This window comes from Mobula hypostoma, chromosome 26 (genome assembly GCF_963921235.1).
Source record: "Mobula hypostoma chromosome 26, sMobHyp1.1, whole genome shotgun sequence".
Classification (NCBI taxonomy): domain Eukaryota; kingdom Metazoa; phylum Chordata; class Chondrichthyes; order Myliobatiformes; family Myliobatidae; genus Mobula; species Mobula hypostoma.
In genome coordinates, this window is record NC_086122.1 from 4,341,075 (window position 1) to 4,364,219 (window position 23,145).

At 43.5% G+C, this 23,145-nt stretch overlaps 1 protein-coding gene across 1 annotated transcript in view; it reads left to right on the forward strand.

Moving 5' to 3' along the window:
• The first annotated feature begins 1,205 nt into the window (after positions 1-1,205).
• LOC134338152 (collagen alpha-1(XVI) chain-like) overlaps positions 1,206-23,145 on the forward strand; it is a 37,944-nt gene continuing 16,004 nt past the window's right edge. Inside the window, exons 1-7 of the mRNA XM_063033741.1 lie at positions 1,206-1,267; positions 2,087-2,137; positions 2,320-2,409; positions 3,114-3,149; positions 8,071-8,115; positions 12,158-12,355; positions 13,370-13,436. Coding sequence (XP_062889811.1) covers positions 2,344-2,409; positions 3,114-3,149; positions 8,071-8,115; positions 12,158-12,355; positions 13,370-13,436 — 412 coding nt within the window. The 5' untranslated portion in view covers positions 1,206-1,267; positions 2,087-2,137; positions 2,320-2,343. The remainder of the gene's footprint in view (positions 1,268-2,086; positions 2,138-2,319; positions 2,410-3,113; positions 3,150-8,070; positions 8,116-12,157; positions 12,356-13,369; positions 13,437-23,145) is intronic.

Genomic DNA, 23,145 nt, shown 5'->3' on the forward strand with positions numbered 1-23,145 from the left:
AAAGAACTTGGGTCCCAGCACTGAGCCTTGTGGTACCCCACTAGTCACTGCCTTCCATTCTGAAAAGGTCCCGTTTATTCCCACTCTTTGCTTCCTGTCTGCCAACCAATTCTCTATCCACATCAATACCTTACCCCCAATATGTGTGCTTTAAGTTTGCACACTAATCTGCTGTGTGGGAACTTGTCAAAAGTCTTTTGAAAATCCAAATATACCACATCCACTGGTTCTCTCCTATCTACTCTACTAGTTACATCCTCAAAAAATTCTATGAGATTTGTCAGACATGATTTTCCTTTCACAAATCTATGCTGACTTTGTCCGATGATTTCACTGCTTTCCAAATGTGCTGTTATCACATCTTTGATAACTGACTCTAGCAGTTTCCCCACCACCGATGTTAGGCTAACCGGTCTATAATTCCCTGGTTTCTCTCTCCCTCCTTCTTTAAAAAGTGGGGTTACATTAGCCACCCTCCAATCCTCAGGAACTGGTTCAGAATCTAAAGAGTTTTGTAAAATTATCACTAATGCATCCACTATTTCTTGGGCTACTTCCTTAAGCACTCTGGGATGCAGACCATCTGGCCCTGGGGATTTATCTGCCTTTAATCCCTTCAATTTACCTAACACCACTTCCCTACTAACATGCATTTCCCTCAGTTCCTCCATCTCTCTGGACCCTCTGTCCCCTACTATTTCCGGAAGATTATTTATGTCCTCTTTAGTGAAGACAGAACCAAAGTAATTATTCAATTGGTCTGCCATGTCCTTGCTCCCCAGCATGTCCATCAATATTGGATGTTTTAACCCTGGGAGAAAGATATAAGCATTCTACTCTGTCTATGCTTGATATCATTGTATAAACTTCTGTCAGCCTCTGCCACTCCAGAGAAAACAACTGAAGTTTGTCCAGCAGCTCCTTATAGCATATACCCTCTAATCCAGGAATCATCCTGTTCTGCACCCTCTCCAAACCTTTCATATCCTTCTTCCAATAGGGTGACCCAAATCGCTTTATAAACAGTTTTTGTGTTGGCAGCAGGTTTAAGGTGAACCCATTAACTAAACAAAACAGCAATGTTTTTTCGATGGACAGGAAGATCTATGAATCTGTTTGGAGATGCAGGTCAGACACAACTGCCAGTGCCACATGGGAACATGGCAGTCAGAAGTGCAAGCATCTAACCAAGTGGATCTGTGTTTGCTTGTAGGGAGAGCCTGGTCCACCAGGGCCTGTAGGACCACCAGGACCTCCTGGACACATTGTGAGTATTACTAGTGTTTGCTCAGTGGGCTGTGTCTGTCAGGGATCCCTTGATGGAATGGCTTTTGTGGTTCTTCTCACCCCTATGAGGAGCCTGGTAAAACAGGGAAGCTGCCACCCCTTCTTTTACCTTCCCTGCTGTGCTCTGAGAGGCCTAAGAAAGAAGAAACAGCCTCTTGTCTTCTGTCCTGAGAAGATGCAACCTCTGTCCCAGTGACCCCAAGTCTGGTCACGCACATCTCACACAACAACTGGAACCTGAATTATTGAGCACTGAAGGGCTCATTCAACCCTCCAAGATGCTGGATCTCTCAAAGACTTTTCCCAGTTATTCCCACTCTTTCCCCATTGCCAGCATCATTTTCCTGTCCTGAGAGTTATCCAGTCCCCTTTGAATAAATGTTCATTTGTTTCAGAGAGCACGTTGTGCACTACAGTTTGAATGGATTCCTAGGAAGATCCAGGACCGCCCCAAACTAAGACAGTCTTTTTGGTGTAAGAGCACGAAAGATTATTACCCACTAGTGCAACCCCTCCAATCTACAAGGCCAGACACTCCCCCACCATGCTGACCAGATCATTGCCCACATTTACCATGCCCAGAGGTCTGTTGAACTTCTACCTCCCTATCCTTGGGCAATTGTGAAACCTAGTGAAGCCGCCACTGCTACACTCAGGTGAAACATACCACTCAAAGCAGGCTTTCAGCCTCTATCCATGGGAGCAGCCAAGAGTCAATGAACAGACAGGATCCTGCATCCTTTAGAGCAGGCTCCAAGCCAGTAAATGAGCTGATGCCAACTTTCTTCCTTCTTCTCAGGGCACAGCTGGAATTCCAGGAAGCCCAGGCCCAGCAGGACCACCGGGAGTGGTGAGTTAACAAGTGACCCATGCTCCCCAGTCATTAACACATCTCTCTCCCTCTCTGTCCTATACCCTCTGTTTCCACCCTCATTTCTCCCAGACCTGCCCTCATGAACTTTCACATTCCATGCCTTTGCTCACACCTTTCCTCCTCTGACTGTTTATGCATCCAAATTTGCTGTTTTATAGGGAACAAAGGGTGATCAAGGGCCGATGGGAGAAAGAGGTCTTCCTGGCATGGCAGGATCCCCTGGTCCCCCTGGACCACCAGGGTTAATGGTGAGTATTCTCCACTGTTGCCCCACATGCCCCCGCCCCCCCCTCCCCCCCCCCCGCTGCCACTTATCAGCACTCCATATCCATATCGGGACAGCATGGAGATCAGGTGGACGGCATTATCACAGGGTGACGGGTGAGCTTTTGTATGGAGATCTTGCCTCATCTGGTATGACCCTGGTGTCACATTCTGGTCAGGTCTGGACCTCCTCCTGATTTACTTACCTTTGGAATGTAGGATTACAGCTGCATAGTGTTTATGTTGGCAAAGATGCAGTAATGCGGAGATAAAAGAGGCTTAACTAGTTCACACTAGACAAAGACCCCATGCCTTTGTGCCTCATTCCCAGCAATCAGCCTGGACTGGCGATTGCACTGGTTCCTGTGCACCGGACACCACTGGTGGCCTTGTCCACGTTGCGGACAGGGCAGGTCGCAGCAAGGAGGTGACCTGGAGGTTGGTACCAGCTCATTTATACGGCTCACTGCACAGGCTGCCTGCTGCACAAGAGGCTGAGTGCCATGCCTGAGAGTGGATGCAGTCAGGGCCCAGTGTGGTTCTTTCATTTCAATGGAATAACTCATGGTCATCAGAAATGAGAGGGAAAAGTCATACGGTTAGTCAATGAAACTCTCCTGTAAAGTGTGCAACAGAACACTCTGGGGCACTTACTGACTGCTGTCTGTGTCTTCTTCCGTTCTTTCAGGGAGAGCCTGGTGGTGATGGTCCAATAGGAAAAGAGGTATGTTGTCAAAAATATTCCAGCGTCAGGCAAGAGTGGCATTACCGGAGAATAACAGAAAGCTGGAGGGTCTAAGCTCTCCAGGATATGAAGCAGTGAGAAGTTCCAGCAAAACCGATACCTGCAAAGCTGTGGTGTGAAGCATTTCCCCTGCTTGAGTCTCTCCAACGTACCCGACGTAACCCATTCCAGTAAGGAGCCCACATCAGGAAGTGTAGGAGGATTGCCCTCAAATACAACATCCCAGCAGGACTGTTGCTGCATTTCTCTTGGAATCCAAGGCAAAGCTTTTATGGTTTTGTTATACAGCCAGTTTTCTAGCAATCACACATGTAGATCCTCAAATTGATGATACAGAAAAGGAAATGTCCAGAGATCCTGTATGATTGCACCCTGTCCAGGCTCTTTGACACAACCATCTCACTCGTCTCATTCCTGAGGTCTCCACAGCTACCCAGGAGTTCCATAGAAACATAGAAAATAGGTGCAGGAGTAGGCCATTCGGCCCTTCGAGCCTGCACCGCCACTTATTATGATCATGGCTGATCATCCAACTCAGAACCCTGCCCCAGCCTTCCCTCCATACCCCCTGATCCCTGTAGCCACAAGGGCCATATCTAACTCCCTCTTAAATATAGCCAATGAACTGGCCTCAACTGTTTCCTGTGGCAGAGAATTCCACAGATTCACCACTCTCTGTGTGAAGAAGTTTTTGCTAATCTCAGTCCTAAAAGGCTTTATCCTCAAACTGTGACCCCTCGTTCTGGACTTCCCCAACATCGGGAACAATCCCCCTGCATCTAGCCTGTCCAATCCCTTTAGAATTTTATACGTTTCAATCAGATCCCCCCTCATTCTTCTAAATTCCAACGAGTACAAGCCTAGTTCATCCAGTCTTTCTTCATATGAAAGTCCTGCCATCCCAGGAATCAATCTGGTGAACCTTCTTTGTACTCCCTCTATGGCAAGGATGTCTTTCCTCAGATTAGGGGACCAAAACTGCATACAATACTCCAGGTGTGGTCTCACCAAGGCCTTGTACAACTGCAGTAGTACCTCCCTGCTCCTGTACTCGAATCCTCTCGCTATAAATGCCAGCATACCATTCGCCTTTTTCACCGCCTGCTGTACCTGCATGCCCACTTTCAATGACTGGTGTATAATGACACCCAGGTCTCGTTGCACCTCCCCTTTTCCTAATCGGCCACCATTCAGATAATAATCTGTTTTCCTACTTTTGCCACCAAAGTGGATAACTTCACATTTATCCATATTAAATTGCATCTGCCATGAATTTGCCCACTCACCTAACCTATCCAAGTCACCCTGCATCCTCTTAGCATCCTCCTCACAGCTAACACTGCCGCCCAGCTTCGTGTCATCTGCAAACTTGGAGATGCTGCATTTAATTCCCTCATCCAAGTCATTAATATATATTGTAAACAACTGGGGTCCCAGCACTGAGCCTTGTGGTACCCCACTAGTCACTGCCTGCCTTTCTGAAAAGGTCCTGTTTATTCCCACTCTTTGCTTCCTGTCTGCTAACTAATTCTCTATCCACATCAATACCTTACCCCCAATACCGCGTGCTTTAAGTTTGCACACTAATCTCCTGTGTGGAACCTTGTCAAAAGCCTTTTGAAAATCCAAATATACCACATCCACTGGTTCTCCCCTATCCACTCTACTAGTTACATCCTCAAAAAATTCTATGAGATTCGTCAGACATGATTTTCCTTTCACAAATCCATGCTGACTTTGTCCGATGATTTCACCGCTTTCCAAATGTGCTGTTATCACATCTTTGATAACTGACTCCAGCAGTTTCCCCACCACCAACGTTAGGCTAACCGGTCTATAATTCCCTGGTTTCTCTCTCCCTCCTTTTTTAAAAAGTGGGGTTACATTAGCCACCCTCCAATCCTCAATCCTCAATTCCATGATCAGATACTTTGTGCATTTGGGCTGCTTTCTGCATTTGACACCTCACGGGGAAACTGCTGCATGTGGTTTATTTCATTCATCACGAGTGAACACGAGAATAGAAAAAAAAATGAGATTGGACTAGGACACTCAGCCCCTCAGCTATGCCTCACATTCAGTGCTACTGATTTATCACTCCCAGGCCTCATCTCTTTCCTATCCCCAGTGGCCCAAAGACCCAAATCTTTTAAGATGCATTTATTACATAGTCATAGTCATACTTTATTGATCCTGGAGGAAATTGGTTTTTGTTACAGTTGCACCATAAATAAATAGTAATAGAACCATAAATAGTTAAATAGTAATATGTAAATTATGCCAGTAAATTATGAAATAAGTCCAGGACCAGCCTATTGGCTCAGGGTGTCTGACCCTCCAAGGGAGGAGTTGTAAAGTTTGATGGCCACAGGCATGAATGACTTCCTATGACACCCTGTGTTGCATCTCCATGGAATGAGTCGCTGGCTGAATGTACTCCTGTGCCCAACCAGTACATTATGTAGTGGATGGGAGACATTGACCAAGATGGCATGCAACTTAGACAGCATCCTCTTTTCAGACACCACCGTCAGAGAGTCCAGTTCCATCCCCACAACATCACTGGCCTTACAAATGAGTTTGTTGATTCTGTTGTTGTCTGCTACCCTCAGCCTGCTGCCCCAGCACACAACAGCAAACATGATAGCACTGGCCACCACAGACTCATAGAACATCCTCAGCATCGTCCGGCAGATGCTAAAGGACAGTCTCCTCAGGAAGTAGAGACAGCTCTGACCCTTCTTGTAGACAGCCTCAGTGTTCTTTGACCAGTCCAGTTTATTGTCAATTCGCATACCTGCTCTTTAAATACCCTGAATGATGCAGACTCTGCAACCCTCCAAAGTAAAGAATTCCAGAGATTTTCCACATGCTGTGAGAAGTTGTTCCTTGACACCTCAGTTTTAACACCCTTGTAAGTCTTGTAACTATGCCCCTTTGAGACTTTTCCTCTAGTGAAATTGATTCATTTCTGTCCTTCGTCATCTTTAGATTATTGTAAGTTCCAGTGAGATCTCCCCACTTCTAAAGATCTAAATCCTTCAGCTACCTTTGAAAGGACAGCTCTCTGATCCTCAGAATTAGCCCAGTGTCTTTCCTTCAAACAGCCTCTAATACTTAATCCTTAAAACAGGACTAAAACTGCATTTCATTACAGGTGTGATCTCGCCAATACCCTGGACTTCACAGCCCTCTTGTAAGAAAAGACAATTTGCCATTTACCTTCCAAACTATCTTCTACCAGTGCCTCTGCAACTAGACTCATTCAGCCTATTGTCTCTGAGGCTCTGTTCCCACCCACACCAGGTTGATGGCTCGTACCTACTGCCCTTTCTCTCTCAACACACACAAAAAATGCTAGTGAATGCAGCAAGCCAGGCAGCATCTACAGAAGGAGGTACAGTCAACATTTCGGGCCGAGAACGTTTGTCAGGACGAACTGAAAGAAGAGCTAGTAAGAGATTTGAAAGTGGGAGGGGGAGGGAGAGATCTGAAATGATAGGGGAAGACAGGAGGGGGAGGGATAGAGCTAAGAGCTGGAAAGTTGATTGACAAACGGGATACAAGGCTGGAGAAGGGAGAGGATCATGGGACAGAGGGCCTAGGAAGAAAGAAAGGGAGAGGGGAGCCCACTGTAGTGAAAGGGACAGAGGGAGAAAAAAGAGAGAGAAAAAAAGGGGGAAAAATAATAATAATAAATAAGTAAGGATGCGGTACGAAGGGGAGGTGGGGCATTAACGGAAGTTAGAGAAGTCAATGTTCATGCCATCAGGTTGGAGGCTACCCAGACAGTATATAATGTGTTGTTCCTCCAACCTGAGTGAGGCTTCATCTTGACAGTAGAGGAGGCCGTGGACAGGCATATCAGAATGGGAATGGGACGTGGAATTGAAATGTGTGGCTACTGGGAGATCCTGCTTTCTCTGGCGGGCAGAGTGTAGGTGTTCAGCGAAACGGTCTCCCGGCCTGCGTCGGGTCTCGCCAATATATAGAAGGGCTTTTTCACCCTTTTTTTTCTCTTTTTTTTTCTCCCTCTGTTCCTTTCACTATAGTGGGCTCCCCTTCCCCCTTTCTGTCTCCCTAGGCCTCCTGTCCCATGATCCTCTCCCTTCCCCAGCCTTGTATCCCGTTTGCCAATCAACTTCCAGCTTTTAGCTCCATTCCTCCCCCTCCCGTCTTCTATCATTTTGGATCTCCCCCTCCCCCTCCCACTTTCAAATCTCTTACTATTTCTTCTTTCAGTTAGTCCTAATGAAGGGTCTTGGCCCGAAACGTCAACTGTACCTCTTCCTAGAGATGCTGCCTGGCCTGCTGCGTTCACCAGCATTTTTTGTGTGTGTTGCTTGAAATTCTAGCATCTGCAGATTTCCTCGTGTTCGCCTTTCTCTCTCCATGTTTTGACCAGAGATTTAAAATTTGTAGGTTTTCAATCATTTGCCACCAAGAAGACCCATTACTCTACTTTTAATGATCCAATTCTTATTGTTAATGCCTGTGGTCACTAGAAGGTAGCCCTCAAATACCTGTTGTCCTTCCGCTTTTCAGGAGTGACAGCCTCCTTTCCCACAAGTACCCTTCCTTCACTGTGATACCAGCAATTCTCTCCTCTTCAGTGAAATCCCTCGAGTCTCTCAGTGTACACTCTGCCTCACAATTGTTTTACAACCCTGATTTGCCCCTTCCTTGATTTGACAAGGGTTTATAATCCTCCTCTTGTTCAGCCAGCTCTGCTCCAGTGGCGTTGTTGAAATTCCATGTGGTAGGCCAAACTTTCAGTTCCTTGGACTCACTCATAGCACAGAACTAACTGGCAGTAGTGGCCTTTCCACTTCATGGACTTTATCCAACACATCTTGTGCTTTATTTCCAAACTCTGATATTCACTGTTCTTCTCCCTTAGGGATCAGCTGGTGTTCCTGGAAGTGTGGGGCCTCCAGGGGCAAAGGTAAGACATGCATGACAGGATGTTTGGGGTGTTTGAGGGGAGGTTAATGAAATGAGTTAACTCGACTCTGCTCTGAACCAATGACATGTGTAAAGGTGTTACACACCCAGCAGATGTTACTAACTCATTTGAGGAAGGCATTCATTTCACTGGCTGGGTAATGTCGTCCCTGCCCTGACGTTTGTGCAGTTCACTGCGTGAGCGTTGTCCACCCACACGGTGTAGTAACCCAGACCTTGCTTTCAACAGTCAGCAACAACACCTCAGTGTAGGGCTTCCATGCACCAGTTCACAGGCCACCACTTGCTGCTGCCCAAAACCAGTCCTGCTCAGCTGTCTCGTCTGAGACACAATGGCCGTGCTGAGAGGCAATTGCAGGACCTCAGCAGTGCGATGATGTGGCGCTTCAAGTGGGGCTCCAGCAGTGCCCAGGCTGGATCTGTTGGAGTAAACAAGGAACTTGTTTAAGATCAAAATTTCAAAGTACATATGTATATGTCACCATATACAACCCTGAGATTCATTTTCTTGCAGGCAGATGCAGTAAATCCAAGAAACACAGCAGAATCATTGAAAGACAGCTTCCATCAGGACAGACACACAACCTGTGCAAATACCAAAGAGAAAAATAATAATAATAAAGAAATAAGCAATAAATATCAAGTACATGAGATGAAGAATCCTTCAAAGTGAGTCAGTTCTGTGGGAACAGTTCAGAGATGGGGCAAGTGAGGCAGAACAGTTCGATGGGCTGAAGGGCCTATTTTGCACTGTATCTCAATAAAAAAAAAGTAAAATAAAGCTGAATGAAGTTATTCCCTTTGGTTCAAGAGCCTGATGGTTAAGGAGTAATAACTCTTCCTAAATGTGGTGGTGTGGGCCTTGAGGCTCCTGTACCTTCTTCCTGATGGAGCATGTCCTGAGTGGTGGGGGTACCTGATGATGAATGCTCATTTGCTGCGACAGCACTCCATGTAGATGTGCTCAATAGTGGTGGGGGGGCTTTACCCGTGATGGACTGGCCTGTATCCACTACTTTATCCGTTCAAGGGCATTGGTGGTTTCACATCAGGCTGTGATGCAGCCACATATCTATAGAAGTTTGTCAAAATTTCAGAATGTTCTGAAAGTGTTAAGAAACAATCAAATGTTGTGGGAGACATGAAGGAACCATGTTCTCCACCTCTCCCTCACAGGTTGGCCTGCAGACAGAGTGGTCATATTCCAGGGCCATAATCCAGAGACCTGCCGTGAAGAGGAGATGCACGTTGCAATCTCGTTAAACAATTGGAAATGTGATTCCATGTCATTAGTGAAAAGCTGGAATGGAAAACTGGTGTTAACGTTGACCATGAAATGGGCTGGACTGAGATAAAACCAGACCGGTTCCATTAAATTCCTCCAGGGGAAAGATGGCTGCCCTGCTGTCACAGTCTTGCCCAGTGCATCCAATGTGGACAGCTCCAAGGCAACTTCACTTGTCACTCAATTCAGAGGACACCTGAAGTGGATAATATCTCCTGGTGTTCATGAACTGCCAGAAACAAAATGAGTGAATTACTTAATTAATAGGTACAGGTCTAATTAATCCACAAACAAGGTTAACAATAATACTGTGAAGGAGGAAATCTTTGTGATGGCTTTTTGGACTTGTAGCGTGGCAGTTAGCGTAATGCCTTAGATTAGGTTATGAGGACACGCAGTCCTCTTTTATTGTCATTTAGTAATGCATGCATTAAGAAATGATACAATGTTTTTCCAGAATGATATCACAGAAACACATGACAAACCGACTGAAAAACTGACAAAAACCACATAATTATAACATATAGTTACAACAGTGCAAAGCAATACCGTAATTTGATAAGAACAGACCATGGGCATGGTAAAAGTCTCAAAGTCTCTGGAAAGTCCCATCATCTCACACAGACGGTGAACCTCCAGCGCCGCAAACTTGCCGATGCAGCATCCTGGAAGCATCCAACCACAGTCCAACTCTGAGTCCATCTGAAAACTCCGAGCCTCCGACCAGCTCTCTGACACCGAGCACCATCGACGCCGAGCGCTTTGACCCAGGCCCTGGCAACAGGCAATAAGCAAAGCCGAGGATTTGGGGCCTTCCCCTCCGGAGATCCTCAATCGCACAGTAGCAGCGGCAGCAAAGCGGGCATTTCAGAAGTTTCTCCAGGTGTTCCTCCGTGCTTCTCACGGCTGTCTCCATCAAATCAGGATTGTGCACGGCCCCCTAGTTACACATATGATATCATTCGGAATGGCCGCGTGCAGTGCGTTGCGCCGCCATCTTCTCCTCCCTCCCTTTGGCACCACCGATTGGAAGATTGAGGTTCAATTAATGTTGTTGTCACCAAGGAGTCTGTACATTGCGCCCATGCCCATTTGGGTTCCCTCCAGGTGCTCCGATTTCCTCTCACATTCCAACATGTGGTTAGAGTTAAAAAGCTGTTGGCAATGGAAACACGATAACGCTTGTGGCTGCCCCCAGTGCAATCCCTGGTGATTTGATTTAGAAACATAGAAACATAAAAAACCTGCAGCACAATACACGCCCTTCGGCCCACAAAGTTGTGCTGAACATGTCCCTACCTTAGAAATTACTAGGCTTGCTTATAGCCCTCTATTTTTCTAAGCTCCATGTACCTATCCAAAAGTCTCTGAAAAGACCGTATCGTATCTGCCTCTACCACCGTTGCCGGCAGCCCATTCCACACACTCACCACTCTCTGAGTAAAAAAATTACCCCGTCATCTCCTCTGTACCTACTCCCCAGCAGCTTAAACCTGTGTCCTCTTGTGGCAACCATTTCAGCCCTGGGAAAAAGCCTCTGACTATCCACATGATCAATGCCTCTCATCATCTTATACACCTCTATCAGGTCACCTCTCATCCTCTGTCGCTCCAAGGAGAAAAGGCCGAGTTCACTCAACCTATTCTCATAAGGCATGCTCCCCAATTCAGGCAACATCCTAGTAAATCTTGTTTGCACCCTGTCTATAGTTTCCACATCCTTCCTGTAGTGAGGCGACCAATACTGAGCACAGTATACTCCAAGTGTGGTCTGACCAGGGTCCTATATTAGATTAGATTATGAGGTCACACAGTCCTCTTTTATTGTCATTTAGTAATGCATGCATTAAGAAATGATACAATGTTCCTCCGGTATGATATCACAGAAACACAAGACAAACCAAGACTGAAAAAACTGACAAAAACCACATAATTATAACATATAGTTACAACAGTGCAAAGCAATACAGTAATTTAATAAAGAACAGACCATGGGCACGGTAAAAAAAAAAGTCTCAAAGTCTCTCGAAAGTCCTATCATCTCACGCAGATGGTAGAAGGGAGAAACTCTCCCTGCCATGAACCTCCAGTGCCGCAAACTTGCCAATGCAGCACCCTGGAGCCACCCAACCACAGCCGACTCTTGAGTCCGTCCGAAAACTTCGAGCCATGATCATATTGAAAGGTGGAGCAGAAACAAAATTTCAGATACCCTCCGTCTCCTGTTTGTTCAGTGAACTTGCTCGGCAGCTTCACAATCACCTGTCTAATATTTGTTCAATGGAAAATGGGATGTCCAGGTACTCCCATTTCCAGGTTACGTTAAGAAATTGGAAGAATAATCTTACTTTCCATCTGCTGATGGTTGGAGGATGATTGGTATCAACCCAAACAAGTATCTTTCATCATATAGTGGAAGTGCTGGGTCCTCTGATACTGTACCAAGCTGTTGTGGTGTCGCTTAGACACAGAGAGTGGTGGGTACATGGTGGCTGAGGCAGATACATTAAGGATATATCAGAGATTCTAAGATAGGCACATGGATGAATGAAAATAGAGGTCTATGTAGGAGTGAAGGATTAGATTAAGTTAAGAGGTCAACACGACTTTGGGGGCCATTGTACTGTTATGTTTTGTGTTCAATGAATGTTCACAGATAGCAGTAGCTACCACACACTGCTCACACTAGTTATGGGAAATTCACTAGGGATCCCTTCTCTTTGCTTTCTTTCCAAAGGGTGAACCAGGAAGACCAGGAGCGAAGGGATCCCGGGGTGAGAGAGGAATGCCTGGCATGTCCTTTGGATCAGGCAAGAGTGGTGGAATGGGACTACCTGGACCTCCTGGAACCCCCGGTGCTCGTGGAGAACGAGGGTTACCTGGACCGCCAGGACCTGCCGGTGCTGCTGGAATTCCAGGAACACCTGGATCTGCGGTAAGGAGTGCTCATCTCATCAGTGATCAATGTAGAAACTGTAAGTGCTCTTTCATAGGACATAAGCTATTTTCAGGACATGACCGTGTGTCACCGGACCAGTGTCCCACTATCACCCCATGCAGTTGTTCTCAGCATCACTGGAAACTCTCCATTCCTCAGGGAGCAGTCCTGATCAAAGGTGCTGCTGCCTGAGAGGTCCTCATCCTAAGATACCCTGTTTACCTTTCAGTGGTTACCATACAGCCATGGTCACCTTGCTATGGTTACCACGGAGCCATGGTTACCTTGCTGTAGTTACCACAGAGGACTGCTGGATCTTCAGACCAGCAACCAACAGGAGTGGCCTTTTTGGTTGTAAGTGTCACAGGGAGAACCATACAAACAGCTGCCTGTGTCTGCTCTGACATTGTGTACAACATGACTCAACGCTAGGACTTGAATTTCCAAAAGCTGGCAGGTTTAAGGCTGCCACAACTCGCAGACACCACGCTATGTCTGCTCATCTCAGTTCTATCCTGGAAGAAACTTTGCCAAAAGCCTCAACATAATCCAAATAAGCCATATCCATTATAGCAGCCAGTACTGTGTCACCTTTCCCATCTGTGGGAACATTGTTCTCTGCAAGAGAGCACGAGGCCTCCCATTACAATAACCTGATACTGCTGTCTTTATATATCTGAAGACTGAGTGACTCACCAAATCACAGATAACACAACACAGCTTAAAGCAACGAACACAAAGTTTACCTATAGTTTATATCTCTATCTGATCAAAGAACCAGCCAGGCCACTTCCATGTTCAAGACAAAGCTCAGCTCACTGGTGTTAGAGTATGTGTTTTGTAAAATACTTGTGTAATGTGAGGCAGAAACGTACGCACAGGTTTTCTAACCAATGTAACAATCCTGTTAGGCAGCACTTGGCATCTACAACATGAGACTCTTAGCCAGGTACATCATCAATCAAGAGCCATATGCTGAAAGTAACACAATTGTCACTTTCCTTCCAACAGGGAGAAGCTGTTAACTTTGATGAGATCAAGAGGTTAATCAGACAGGAAGTTATGAAAATCTTTGACCGTGAGTATTTTCTTACTTGCTTGCAATAGCACAAGGCTATTTGGCCAATAGGTCCATGCCAGCTTCTAGAGGATCAATCCCATCAGTCACATTGGCCTATAATTTACTGGATAATCTATTTTGCCCTTCTTAATCAAAAGAATATTTGAACATACTACAGAACATAGAATATTATGGCACATTATTGTGCAAACCTTTTAATCTACTCTAAGGTCAATCTGACCTTTCCCTCCATTTTTCTATCATCCATGTGCCCAGTTCCTTAAATTCCCTTTCTGTATCTGCCTTTACCACTCTCTTTGTAAAAATATTTACCCCCCTGACATTCCTCCAGTCAACTTAAAATTATGCTCCAGTTCTCTGAACCTCACATGTAGCTTACAAGGATACAAAGATTTCTGTCAGCTCTCTCCTGTTTTTCCTCTTTAGATAACTGTGGGAGAGAGCACATAAGACCTTGGGGATTTATCCACCTTAATTTTTTTTTCAAAGACCTAACTGAAAAACAAATTAAGGTGGATAAATTCATATTAGCTCCTTTGTAAACTCAACATGTCCTATGTAATTAACATAGACCACACAATATAAACTAAACATGTCCTTATTAACATACACCACACAACATGAATTATGAGACGAAGCTGAAGACTAATACCAAGTACCAAAGCCTAATACGAAAAACTTAAAAAGCTTTATTAAGTATAAGGAAAAGGAAAGGTACGTCATATCCAGAATTTCTCCAGTTAGCTGACGACTTCCTCCCACGCCGCTCTTGACGTAGTGGGAAATCGCATACGAGGCAAGTTACAGCAGTGGTTTGCCATTGCCTTCTGCCGGGTGAGTTTTTTTTCAAAGAGATCACCAGTTCTTAACCCAGCACAGATGAAAAGCGTGCAGGGGAGCCGGTTGGATTTGAACCCCGGACCTCCCGCCCTGCAGTCCAGCGCAGATGCCACTGCGCCACCAGCCGGCCTTTTTAAGTATATAAAGGGTAAAAGAGAGTCGAGGGCAGATACATGACCAATACAAAATAATGCTGGAGATATTGTAATGAGAGATGCAGAGATGACAAAGTAACTGAATGCATTTTGCATCAGTCTTCACAGCGGAAGACGTCTGCAGTATACCGGACATTCAAGAGTGTCAGGGAAGTGAAATTTGTGCAGTGAAAATTACGACTGAGAAGGTGCTCAAAAAGCTTTATTGTCTGAGGGTGGATAAATCTCCTGGACCTGATGGAATGCACCCTCGGGTTCTGAAGGAAGTAGCTGGAGAGATTGCGGAGGGATTAATGATGATCTTTTAAGAATTGATAGATTCTGGCATTGTACTGGATGTCTGGAAAATTGTAAATGTTACTCCGCTATTTAAGAAGAGTGGGAGGCAGCAGAAAGGAAACTACATCAGTGTTTGGGAAATTGTTAAAATCGATTGTTAGGGATGAGATTACGGAGTACCTGGAGACACATGACAAGATAGGCCAAAGCCAGCATGGTTTCTTGTAAGGAAAATCCTGCCTGACAAACCTACCAAAACTCTGAGGAAATTACAAGAAGGGCGGACAAAGGAGATGCAGTAGACGCGGTGTACTTGGATTATCAGAAGGCCTTTGACAAGGTGCCGCACATGACGCACATAGCAAGGTAAGAGCCCATGGAATTACAAGGAAGTTAGTAGTGTGGGTGGAGTATTGTCTGGTCGGCAGAAAACAGAGAGTGGGAATAAAGGGATCCTATTCTGGCTGGCTGCCGGTTACCAGTGGAGCTCCACAGGGGTCAGTGTTGAGACTGCTGTTTTTTTACAATGTATGTCAATGATTTGGACTAGGTTTTAATGGATTTGTGGCTAAATTTGTCGATGATACAGAGATAGGTGAAGGAGTGGGTAGTGTTGAGGAAACAGAGAGCCTGCAGAGAGACTTGGAAAGTTTAGGGAATGGGCAAAGAAGTGGCAAATGAAATACAATGTTGGAAATTGTATGGTCATGCACATTGGTGGAAGAAATAAACAGACAGTATTATTTATGTAAGGGGTTTCTTTTTTTATGTTACTGTTATGTTAGAATAAAATGGCTTCATTGCTATGTTAACTGCCGAGAAAGTTCTCTCTCCAGCAGCTTGTTTGGGTGATATTACTGATAAGGAGGGTTGTATTCTCCACACGGAAGGTTAGTTAGGAAGGTTCAATTGTTAGGCATTAATATCGAAGTAGTAAAATGGATTCAGCAGTGGCTGGATGGGAGACACCAGAGAGTAGTGGTGGATAACTGTGTGTCAGATTAGAGGACAGTGTCTTGTGGTGTGCCTCAGGGATCTGGACTGGGTCCAATGTTGTTTGTCATATATATTAATGATCTGAATGATGGGGTGGTAAATTGGATTAGTAAGTATGCAGGTGATACTAAGATAGGTGTCGTTGTGCATAATGAAGTAGGTTTTCAAAGGTTGAAGACAGATTAAGACCATTTAGAAGAGTGGGCTGAAAGATGGCAGATGGAGTTTAATGCTGATAAATGTGAGGTGCTACATTTTGGTAGGACTAATCAAAATAAGACATACATGGTAAATGGTAGGGCATTGAGGAAAGCAGTAGAACAGAGGGATCTAGGAATAATGGTGCATAGTTCCCTGAAAGTGGAATCTCATGTGGATAGGGTGGTGAAGAAAGCTTTTGGTATGCTGGCCTTTATAAGTCAGAGCATTGAGTATAGGAGTTGGGATGTAATCTTGAAATTGTATAAGGCATTGGTGAGGCTAAATTTGGAGAATTGTGTACAGTTCTGGTCACTGAATTATAGGAAAGATGTCAATAAAATTTAGAGAGTACAGAGGAGATTTACTAAAATGTTGCCTGGGTTCCATCTCCTAAGTTACAGAGAAAGGTTGAACAAGTTAGGTCTTTATTCTTTGGAGCGTAGAAGGTTGAGGGGGATTTGATAGAGGTATTTAAAATTATGAGGGGGATAGATAGAGTTGACATAGATAGGCTTTTTCCTTTGAGAGTGGGGGAGAGTCAAACAAGAGGACATGCGTTACGAGTTAAAGGGCAAAAGTTTAGGGGTAACGTGAGGGGGAACTTCTTTACTCGGAGAGTGGTAGCTGTGTGGAACGAACTTCCAGCAGAAGTGGTTGAGGCAGGTTCGATGTTGTCCTTTAAAGTTAAATTGGATAGATATATGGAGGGGAAAGGAATGGAGGGTTATGGGCTGGGTGCAGGTCGGTGGGACTAGGTGAGAGTAAGATTTCAGCACGGATTAGAAGGGCCGAGATGGCCTGTTTCCGTGTTGTAGTTGTTATATGGTTATTCATTTGTTAGCCAATTGGAATAGATGTTATTCATTTTTGTGTGTCTGTAAGCTATTGTTTCACGGGGCTTCGGGGCAGAAGGCGATGGGGACAGAGAGAGCAGACGCGATGCTGTAAGCTGGGCGGCGGGACGGACCCTGAGTGGGAGTCCAAGGCCCAGGTTCTTTGGCGAGGAGAGGAGACGAAGACAGACTAGTGTGGAGCGTCTGGTTGACCACCGTGGTTGGTCCCAGGCAGCGGGTCGAGGGGGTCGGAGGAGATCGAACGGTGGAAAGAAGACCCCGTTAATTGAGCTCCAACGGTTGTGCACGAAGTGGTTGAACTTTGATAAGTTTGGCGCCTTTTACTTTCCTTTTATATTTTATCTCCATTAATTACATAGTTCCAGTAAGATCTATAAACTGTAATCATTTAATCGCATATGGTGTATTGCCTGTTATTTGGCAGGGTGGGGTACATCACACAGCATCCACACAAACTTGATTACCCAGTTTGGTGGGGCCGAAGGCTGCTCCCCCTAGACGAAAGCGAGCTGAGCGAGCATTTAGATGGGGAGAGAATTCAAAATGCAGAGATGCAAAGGGACTTGGGAGCCCTTGTGCAAGATACCCTAAAGGTTAACCTCTAGATTGAGTCGGTTGTGAAGAAGGAGAATGCAATGTTGACATTCATCTCTAGAGGTATAGAATATAAGAGCAGGGATGTGATGTTGAGGCTCTATAAGGCACTCATGAGACCACACTTGGGAGTATTGTGTGCAGTTTTGGGCTCCTTATTTTAGAAAGGATATACTGACATTGGAGAGGGTTCAGAGAAGGTTCACGAGAATGATTCCAGGAATGAAAGGGATGCTGTATGAGGAACGTATGGCAGCTCTTGGGCTGTATTCCCTGGAGTTCAGGAGAATGAGGGGGATCTCATAGAAACATTCCGAATGTTAACATCGAAAATCTACGGCACAATACAGGCCCTTCGGCCCACAAAGTTGTGCCAAACATGGCCCTACCTTAGAAGTTACTAGACTTCCCCATAGACCTCTATTTTTCTAAGCTCCATGTATGTATCCAAAAGTCTCTTAAAAGACCCTATCGTATCCGCCTACACCAACGCCACTGGCAGCCCATTCCATGCACTCACCACTCTCTGCGTAAAAAAAAAAACTTACCCCTGACGTCTCTCCTGTACCTACTCCCAACCACCTTAAACCTGTGCCCTCTTGTGGCAGCCATTTCGGCCCTGGGAAAAAGCCTCTGACTATCCACATGATCAATGCTCCTCCCACCACCACCCCCCGCAATGGCCTTCTGTCTCTTTCACCAATCAACTTCCAGCTCTTTGCTTCATCCCACCCCCTCCAAGTTTCACCGATTGCCTGGCGTTCCTCTCTCCCCTCCCCCCACTTTTCAAATCTACTCCTCAGCGTTTTTTTTCTCCAGTCCTGCCGAAGGGTTTCGGCCCGAAACATCGACTGTACTTTTTTCCATTGATGCTGCCTGCCCTGCGGAGTTCCTCCAGCATTTTGTGTGTGTTCGTTTGAATATTCAGCAGGTTTCAGTAATATCCCACCCCTGTTCTAATCTCCAGCGAGCACAGGACAGAGCCATCAAATGCTCCTCATACGTTAGGTCTTTATTCTTTGGAGTGTAGAAGGTTGAGGGGGGACTTGATCGAGGTAATTAAAATTATGAGGGGTATAGACAGAGTTGACGTGGATAGGCTTTTTCCATTGAGAGTGGGGGAGATTCAAACAAGAGGACATGAGTTGCGAGTTAAAGGGCAAAAGTTTAGGGGTAACGAGGGGGAACTTCTTTACTCAGAGAGTGGTAGCTGTGTGGAACGAGCTTCCTACAGAAGTGGTTGAAGCAGGTTCGATGTTGTCGTTTAAAGTTAAATTGGATAGATATATGGACTGAGTGCAGGTCGGTGGGACAATGTGAGAGTAAGCGTTTGGCACGGACTAGAAGGGCCGAGACGGCCTGTTTCCGTGTTGTAGTTGTTATGTGGTTATACGGTTAATCTTTTCATTCCTGGGATCATTCTTGTAAACCTCACCAAACCCATCAGCGAACAGCTTGGTGGCTTTTCTGAACTGACAGATTACACTTACAGGCAGAACAATGCTTTCAATGGACACGATTCCAATCTAGGTGTCTCCCCAGAGACCTGGCTTTCCACTCACATTGCTCACTTTGTGCAGGGGGCCAATCCCTGTGAGTTGCTGGGTCAGCTCCTGTCCGCAAGTGAAACACTGCTGGAGCGGCCTGGGGACCAGCAGATCATTATTCTGTTGTCCACTCCAACCCAGAGAGGTCTCCCAGAGTGTAGGTTCAGCCCATTAACACACCCCATTCAAGAGCACAAACTCACCTCCCACAACACCTCTCTTTCTTTTTAAATCTTTTTATTGAGTTGGTACACAAAAGGTAAACCATATAGGCACTAATACACGGTTAGAATATAATATATTACAGGAAATATTAATACAGAAAAAAATTAATACAAACAGTGCAATTTAAACATAAAATAACAAGGTAATATAATAGTATACTGATTTTTATATATATCAATAAAGAGAGAAAAAAACCCAAAAAAAACCACCGTGCAACTAATCTAAAAAGCAAAGCAAAGCAATGAAGTAGAAATCAAGTAGAGTTAAACAACTTTAAACAATCACATCCTCAAACCCAACCTCCATTAAAAACAGTTAAAAAAGCAAGAAGGGAATATAAATATGGACCGAGAGAAAAAAAATTACGTTAAATGAAAATGTTGAATAAAAGATCTCCAGGTCTGTTCGAATTTAACTGAAGAATGATAAAGATTACTTCTAATTTTCTCCAAATTTAAGCATAATATCGTCTGGGAAAACCAAAAGAACGTAGTTGGAGCATTAATCTCCTTCCAATGTTGTAAAATACATCTTTTCGCCATTAAAGTAAGAAATGCAATCATTCTACGGGCTGAAGGAGAAAGATTACTGGAAATTTTAGGTAATCCAAAGAGAGCAGTAATAGGATGGGGAGAGATATCTATATTCAATACCTTTGAGATAATATTAAAAATGTCTCTCCAAAAAGTTTCCAGAGTAGGGCAGGACCAAAACATATGAGTTAAAGAGGCTATCTCCCCCTGACATCTGTCACAAAAAGGATTAATATGAGAATAGAAACGAGCTAATTTACCTTTGCACATATGTGCTCTATGGACAACTTTAAATTGAATTAGGGAATGTTTAGCACAGATAGAGGAAGTATTGACTAGTTGTAAAATCTGCACCCAGTCATCCGCCAAAATAATAAAACCCAATTCCTGTTCCCAATCTGACCTAATCTTATCAAATGGAGCTTTCCTAAGTTTCATAATATTATAAATAATAGCCGTTGCATCTTTCTGACATGGATTAAGGTTAATTATAGTATCTAAAATATATGTAGGAGGGAGCGTTGGAAAGGAAGAAAGTATAGTACTTAGGAAATTTCTAACTTGGAGATATCTAAAAAAATGTATTCTTGGTAAGTTATTTTTATTAGATAATTGTTCAAAAGACATAAGGGAACCATCTAAAAATAAATCCAAAAACCGTGAAATACCATTAGTCTTCCAAATTTGAAAAGCACGATCCATGGAAGAGGGAGGAAATAATATGTTACCTAAAATAGGGATCGCAAGCCCAAATTGGTTAAGATCGAAAAATTTTCTGAATTGAAACCAAATACGTAAGGTATATTTAACTATCGGGTTACAGACCTGTTTGTGGTGTTTCAAATCAAAAGGGAGAGAAGAACCTAAAATAGAGCCAAGTGCATAACCTTGAGCAGATTGTAATTCCAATGCTACCCATTTAGGAATGGATAGTGTATCTTGGTCAAGTAACCAAAATTTCATGTGTCGAATATTAATTACCCAATAATAGAATCTAAAGTTAGGTAATGCTAAACCTCCATCTCTCTTAGCTTTCTGTAAAGGTATTTTACCCAGTCTTGGGTTTTTATTTTGCCAAATAAGTGAAGAAATTTTAGAGTCAACTTTGTCAAAAAAAGATTTTAGAACAAAAATTGGTAATGCCTGAAATACACATAAAAATTTTGGCAGAATAAACATCTTAACTGCATTAATACGACCAATCAAAGTTAAATATAATGGAGACCATCTAAATGAAAGTTGAGTAATATGATCAATTAAGGGTAAAAAATTAGTCTTAAATAGATCTTTATGTTTACAAGTAAGTTTAATCCCAAGATATGAAAAATAATTATTAATCAATTTAAACGGAAGGTTATGATACAAGGGAAGTTGCTTATTAATCGGGAAAAGTTCACTCTTACTGAGATTTAACTTGTAACCAGAAAAGAGACTAAATTGTGCTAATAAATCTAAAGCAGCAGGGATAGATTTTTGAGGATTAGAAATATATAAAAGTAAGTCATCAGCATAGAGTGATATTTTATGGGACTTTAGGCCCCGAGTTATCCGAATAATATTTGGAGATTCTCGAATAGCAATCGCAAGAGGTTCTAATGCAATATCAAATAATAAAGGACTAAGAGGACAACCTTGTCTAGTACCTCGAGAAAGAGGGAAAAAGGGTGAACTTAAAGAGTTAGTACGAACTGAGGCCATAGGAGAATGATATAACAATTTAATCCAGGATATAAATTTCGAGCTAAAATTAAACATTTCAAGCACCTTAAATAAGTAAGGCCATTCTACTCTGTCAAAGGCTTTTTCAGCATCTAAAGAAATAACGCACTCAGGAACATTTTGTGAGGGGGTATAAACAATATTTAACAGTGTGCGAATGTTATAGAAAGAGTAACGACCTTTAATAAAACCCGTTTGGTCTTCCGAAATAATATAAGGAAGTGCTTTTTCTAATCTGTTTGCTAATAATTTAGAAAAAATTTTAGAGTCAACATTTAATAAAGATATTGGTCTATAAGATGCACATTGAGCAGGATCTTTATCCTTCTTTAATATTAAAGAAATTGACGCTCTATAGAAGGATTCAGGAAGTTTACCAAGTTTTAATGAAGCCTCCAGAACCCTAAATAACCAAGGGATTAATGAAGGTGCAAAAAATTTATAAAATTCCGCGGTAAACCCATCAGGGCCAGGAGCTTTCCCCAGGTTCAAAGAAAAAATAACATTCTTAATCTCATCAGTGGTAATGGAAGTATCTAGCATAGAAGATATATCTTGTGAGATCTTGGGGAAATCTAGGTTATCTAAAAAGTCATTCATATATTTAGAGTTTCGTAAAGACTCCGATTGATATAAGGAGGAATAAAAATCAAAAAAGGATTGATTAATCTCAGCATGATCAAATATCAGTTGATCATTTTGATTATAAATCTGATTAATTTGAAATTTAGTATAATTAGTCTTCAACTGATTAGCCAACAGTTTACCAACTTTATCACTATGTACATAAAATTCACTTCTTGTTTTCTTTAATTGATTTACAATCGAGGACGAAAGTAATAAACTATGTTCCATTTGAAGTTCAGTTCTTTGTTTATACAACTTCTTAGAGGGAGCTGTAGCATATTTCTTAACAATTTCCTTAATCTTGTCCAACCACAACACCTCTCACACAGCTCATTCCCTTCTCCAGCCCCAGCCCAGACGGCTCCCCTTGTCGATCCTGGGCTGCTTGGTGAAGCCGGCTCACCCTTGGGCAAGGGCTTCTCCTGGGTAGCAATATTCTGGGTGTAGAATGAGCAGATAGGAGCAGCCTTCCCAATCCAGTCTGAAATATTGAAGTGGATTGTAGAAACCACTAATGAAATGGGAAAAACGTTGAAGTGTGTCACTTTACTGAAAAAATTATTTTTAATGTATGCATCATTTACCTTGCATTAAACGTTAGCATTGTTGAAATGAAGTCTCACTGTTCATTATGCACAGGTAAGTGATACCAGTCTAGCAGCTGCTGGCACTTCTGCAGAATAAGTTCGGCTAGTTTTGTCAGTCATATCATCTGGTATTGTTGCATCACAATCTGGTACGGAGGGGCCACTGCCCAGGATCAGAAAGTGCTGTCAGGGTTGTAATTTAAGCCAGCTCCATCATGGGCACTAAAATACCCACCATCGAGGGCACCTTCAAATTCAAAAGGTCGCATCCATCACTAAGGACCCTCATTACCCAGGACATACCCTGTTCTCATTACGACCATCAGAGAGGAAGTACAGGAGTTTGAAGGTATACACTCAATGTTTTAGGAACAGTTTCTCCCTCTTGGCCATCAGATTTCTGAATGGACAATGAACCCGTGATACCCACCTCACTATTTTTCCTCTCTTTTTTCACTGCTCATTTATCTTTATTATTAATAGACATATTTCTTATTATCATTTATTGTACATTTTAGAATTGCACTGTACTGCCGCCACAACACAACA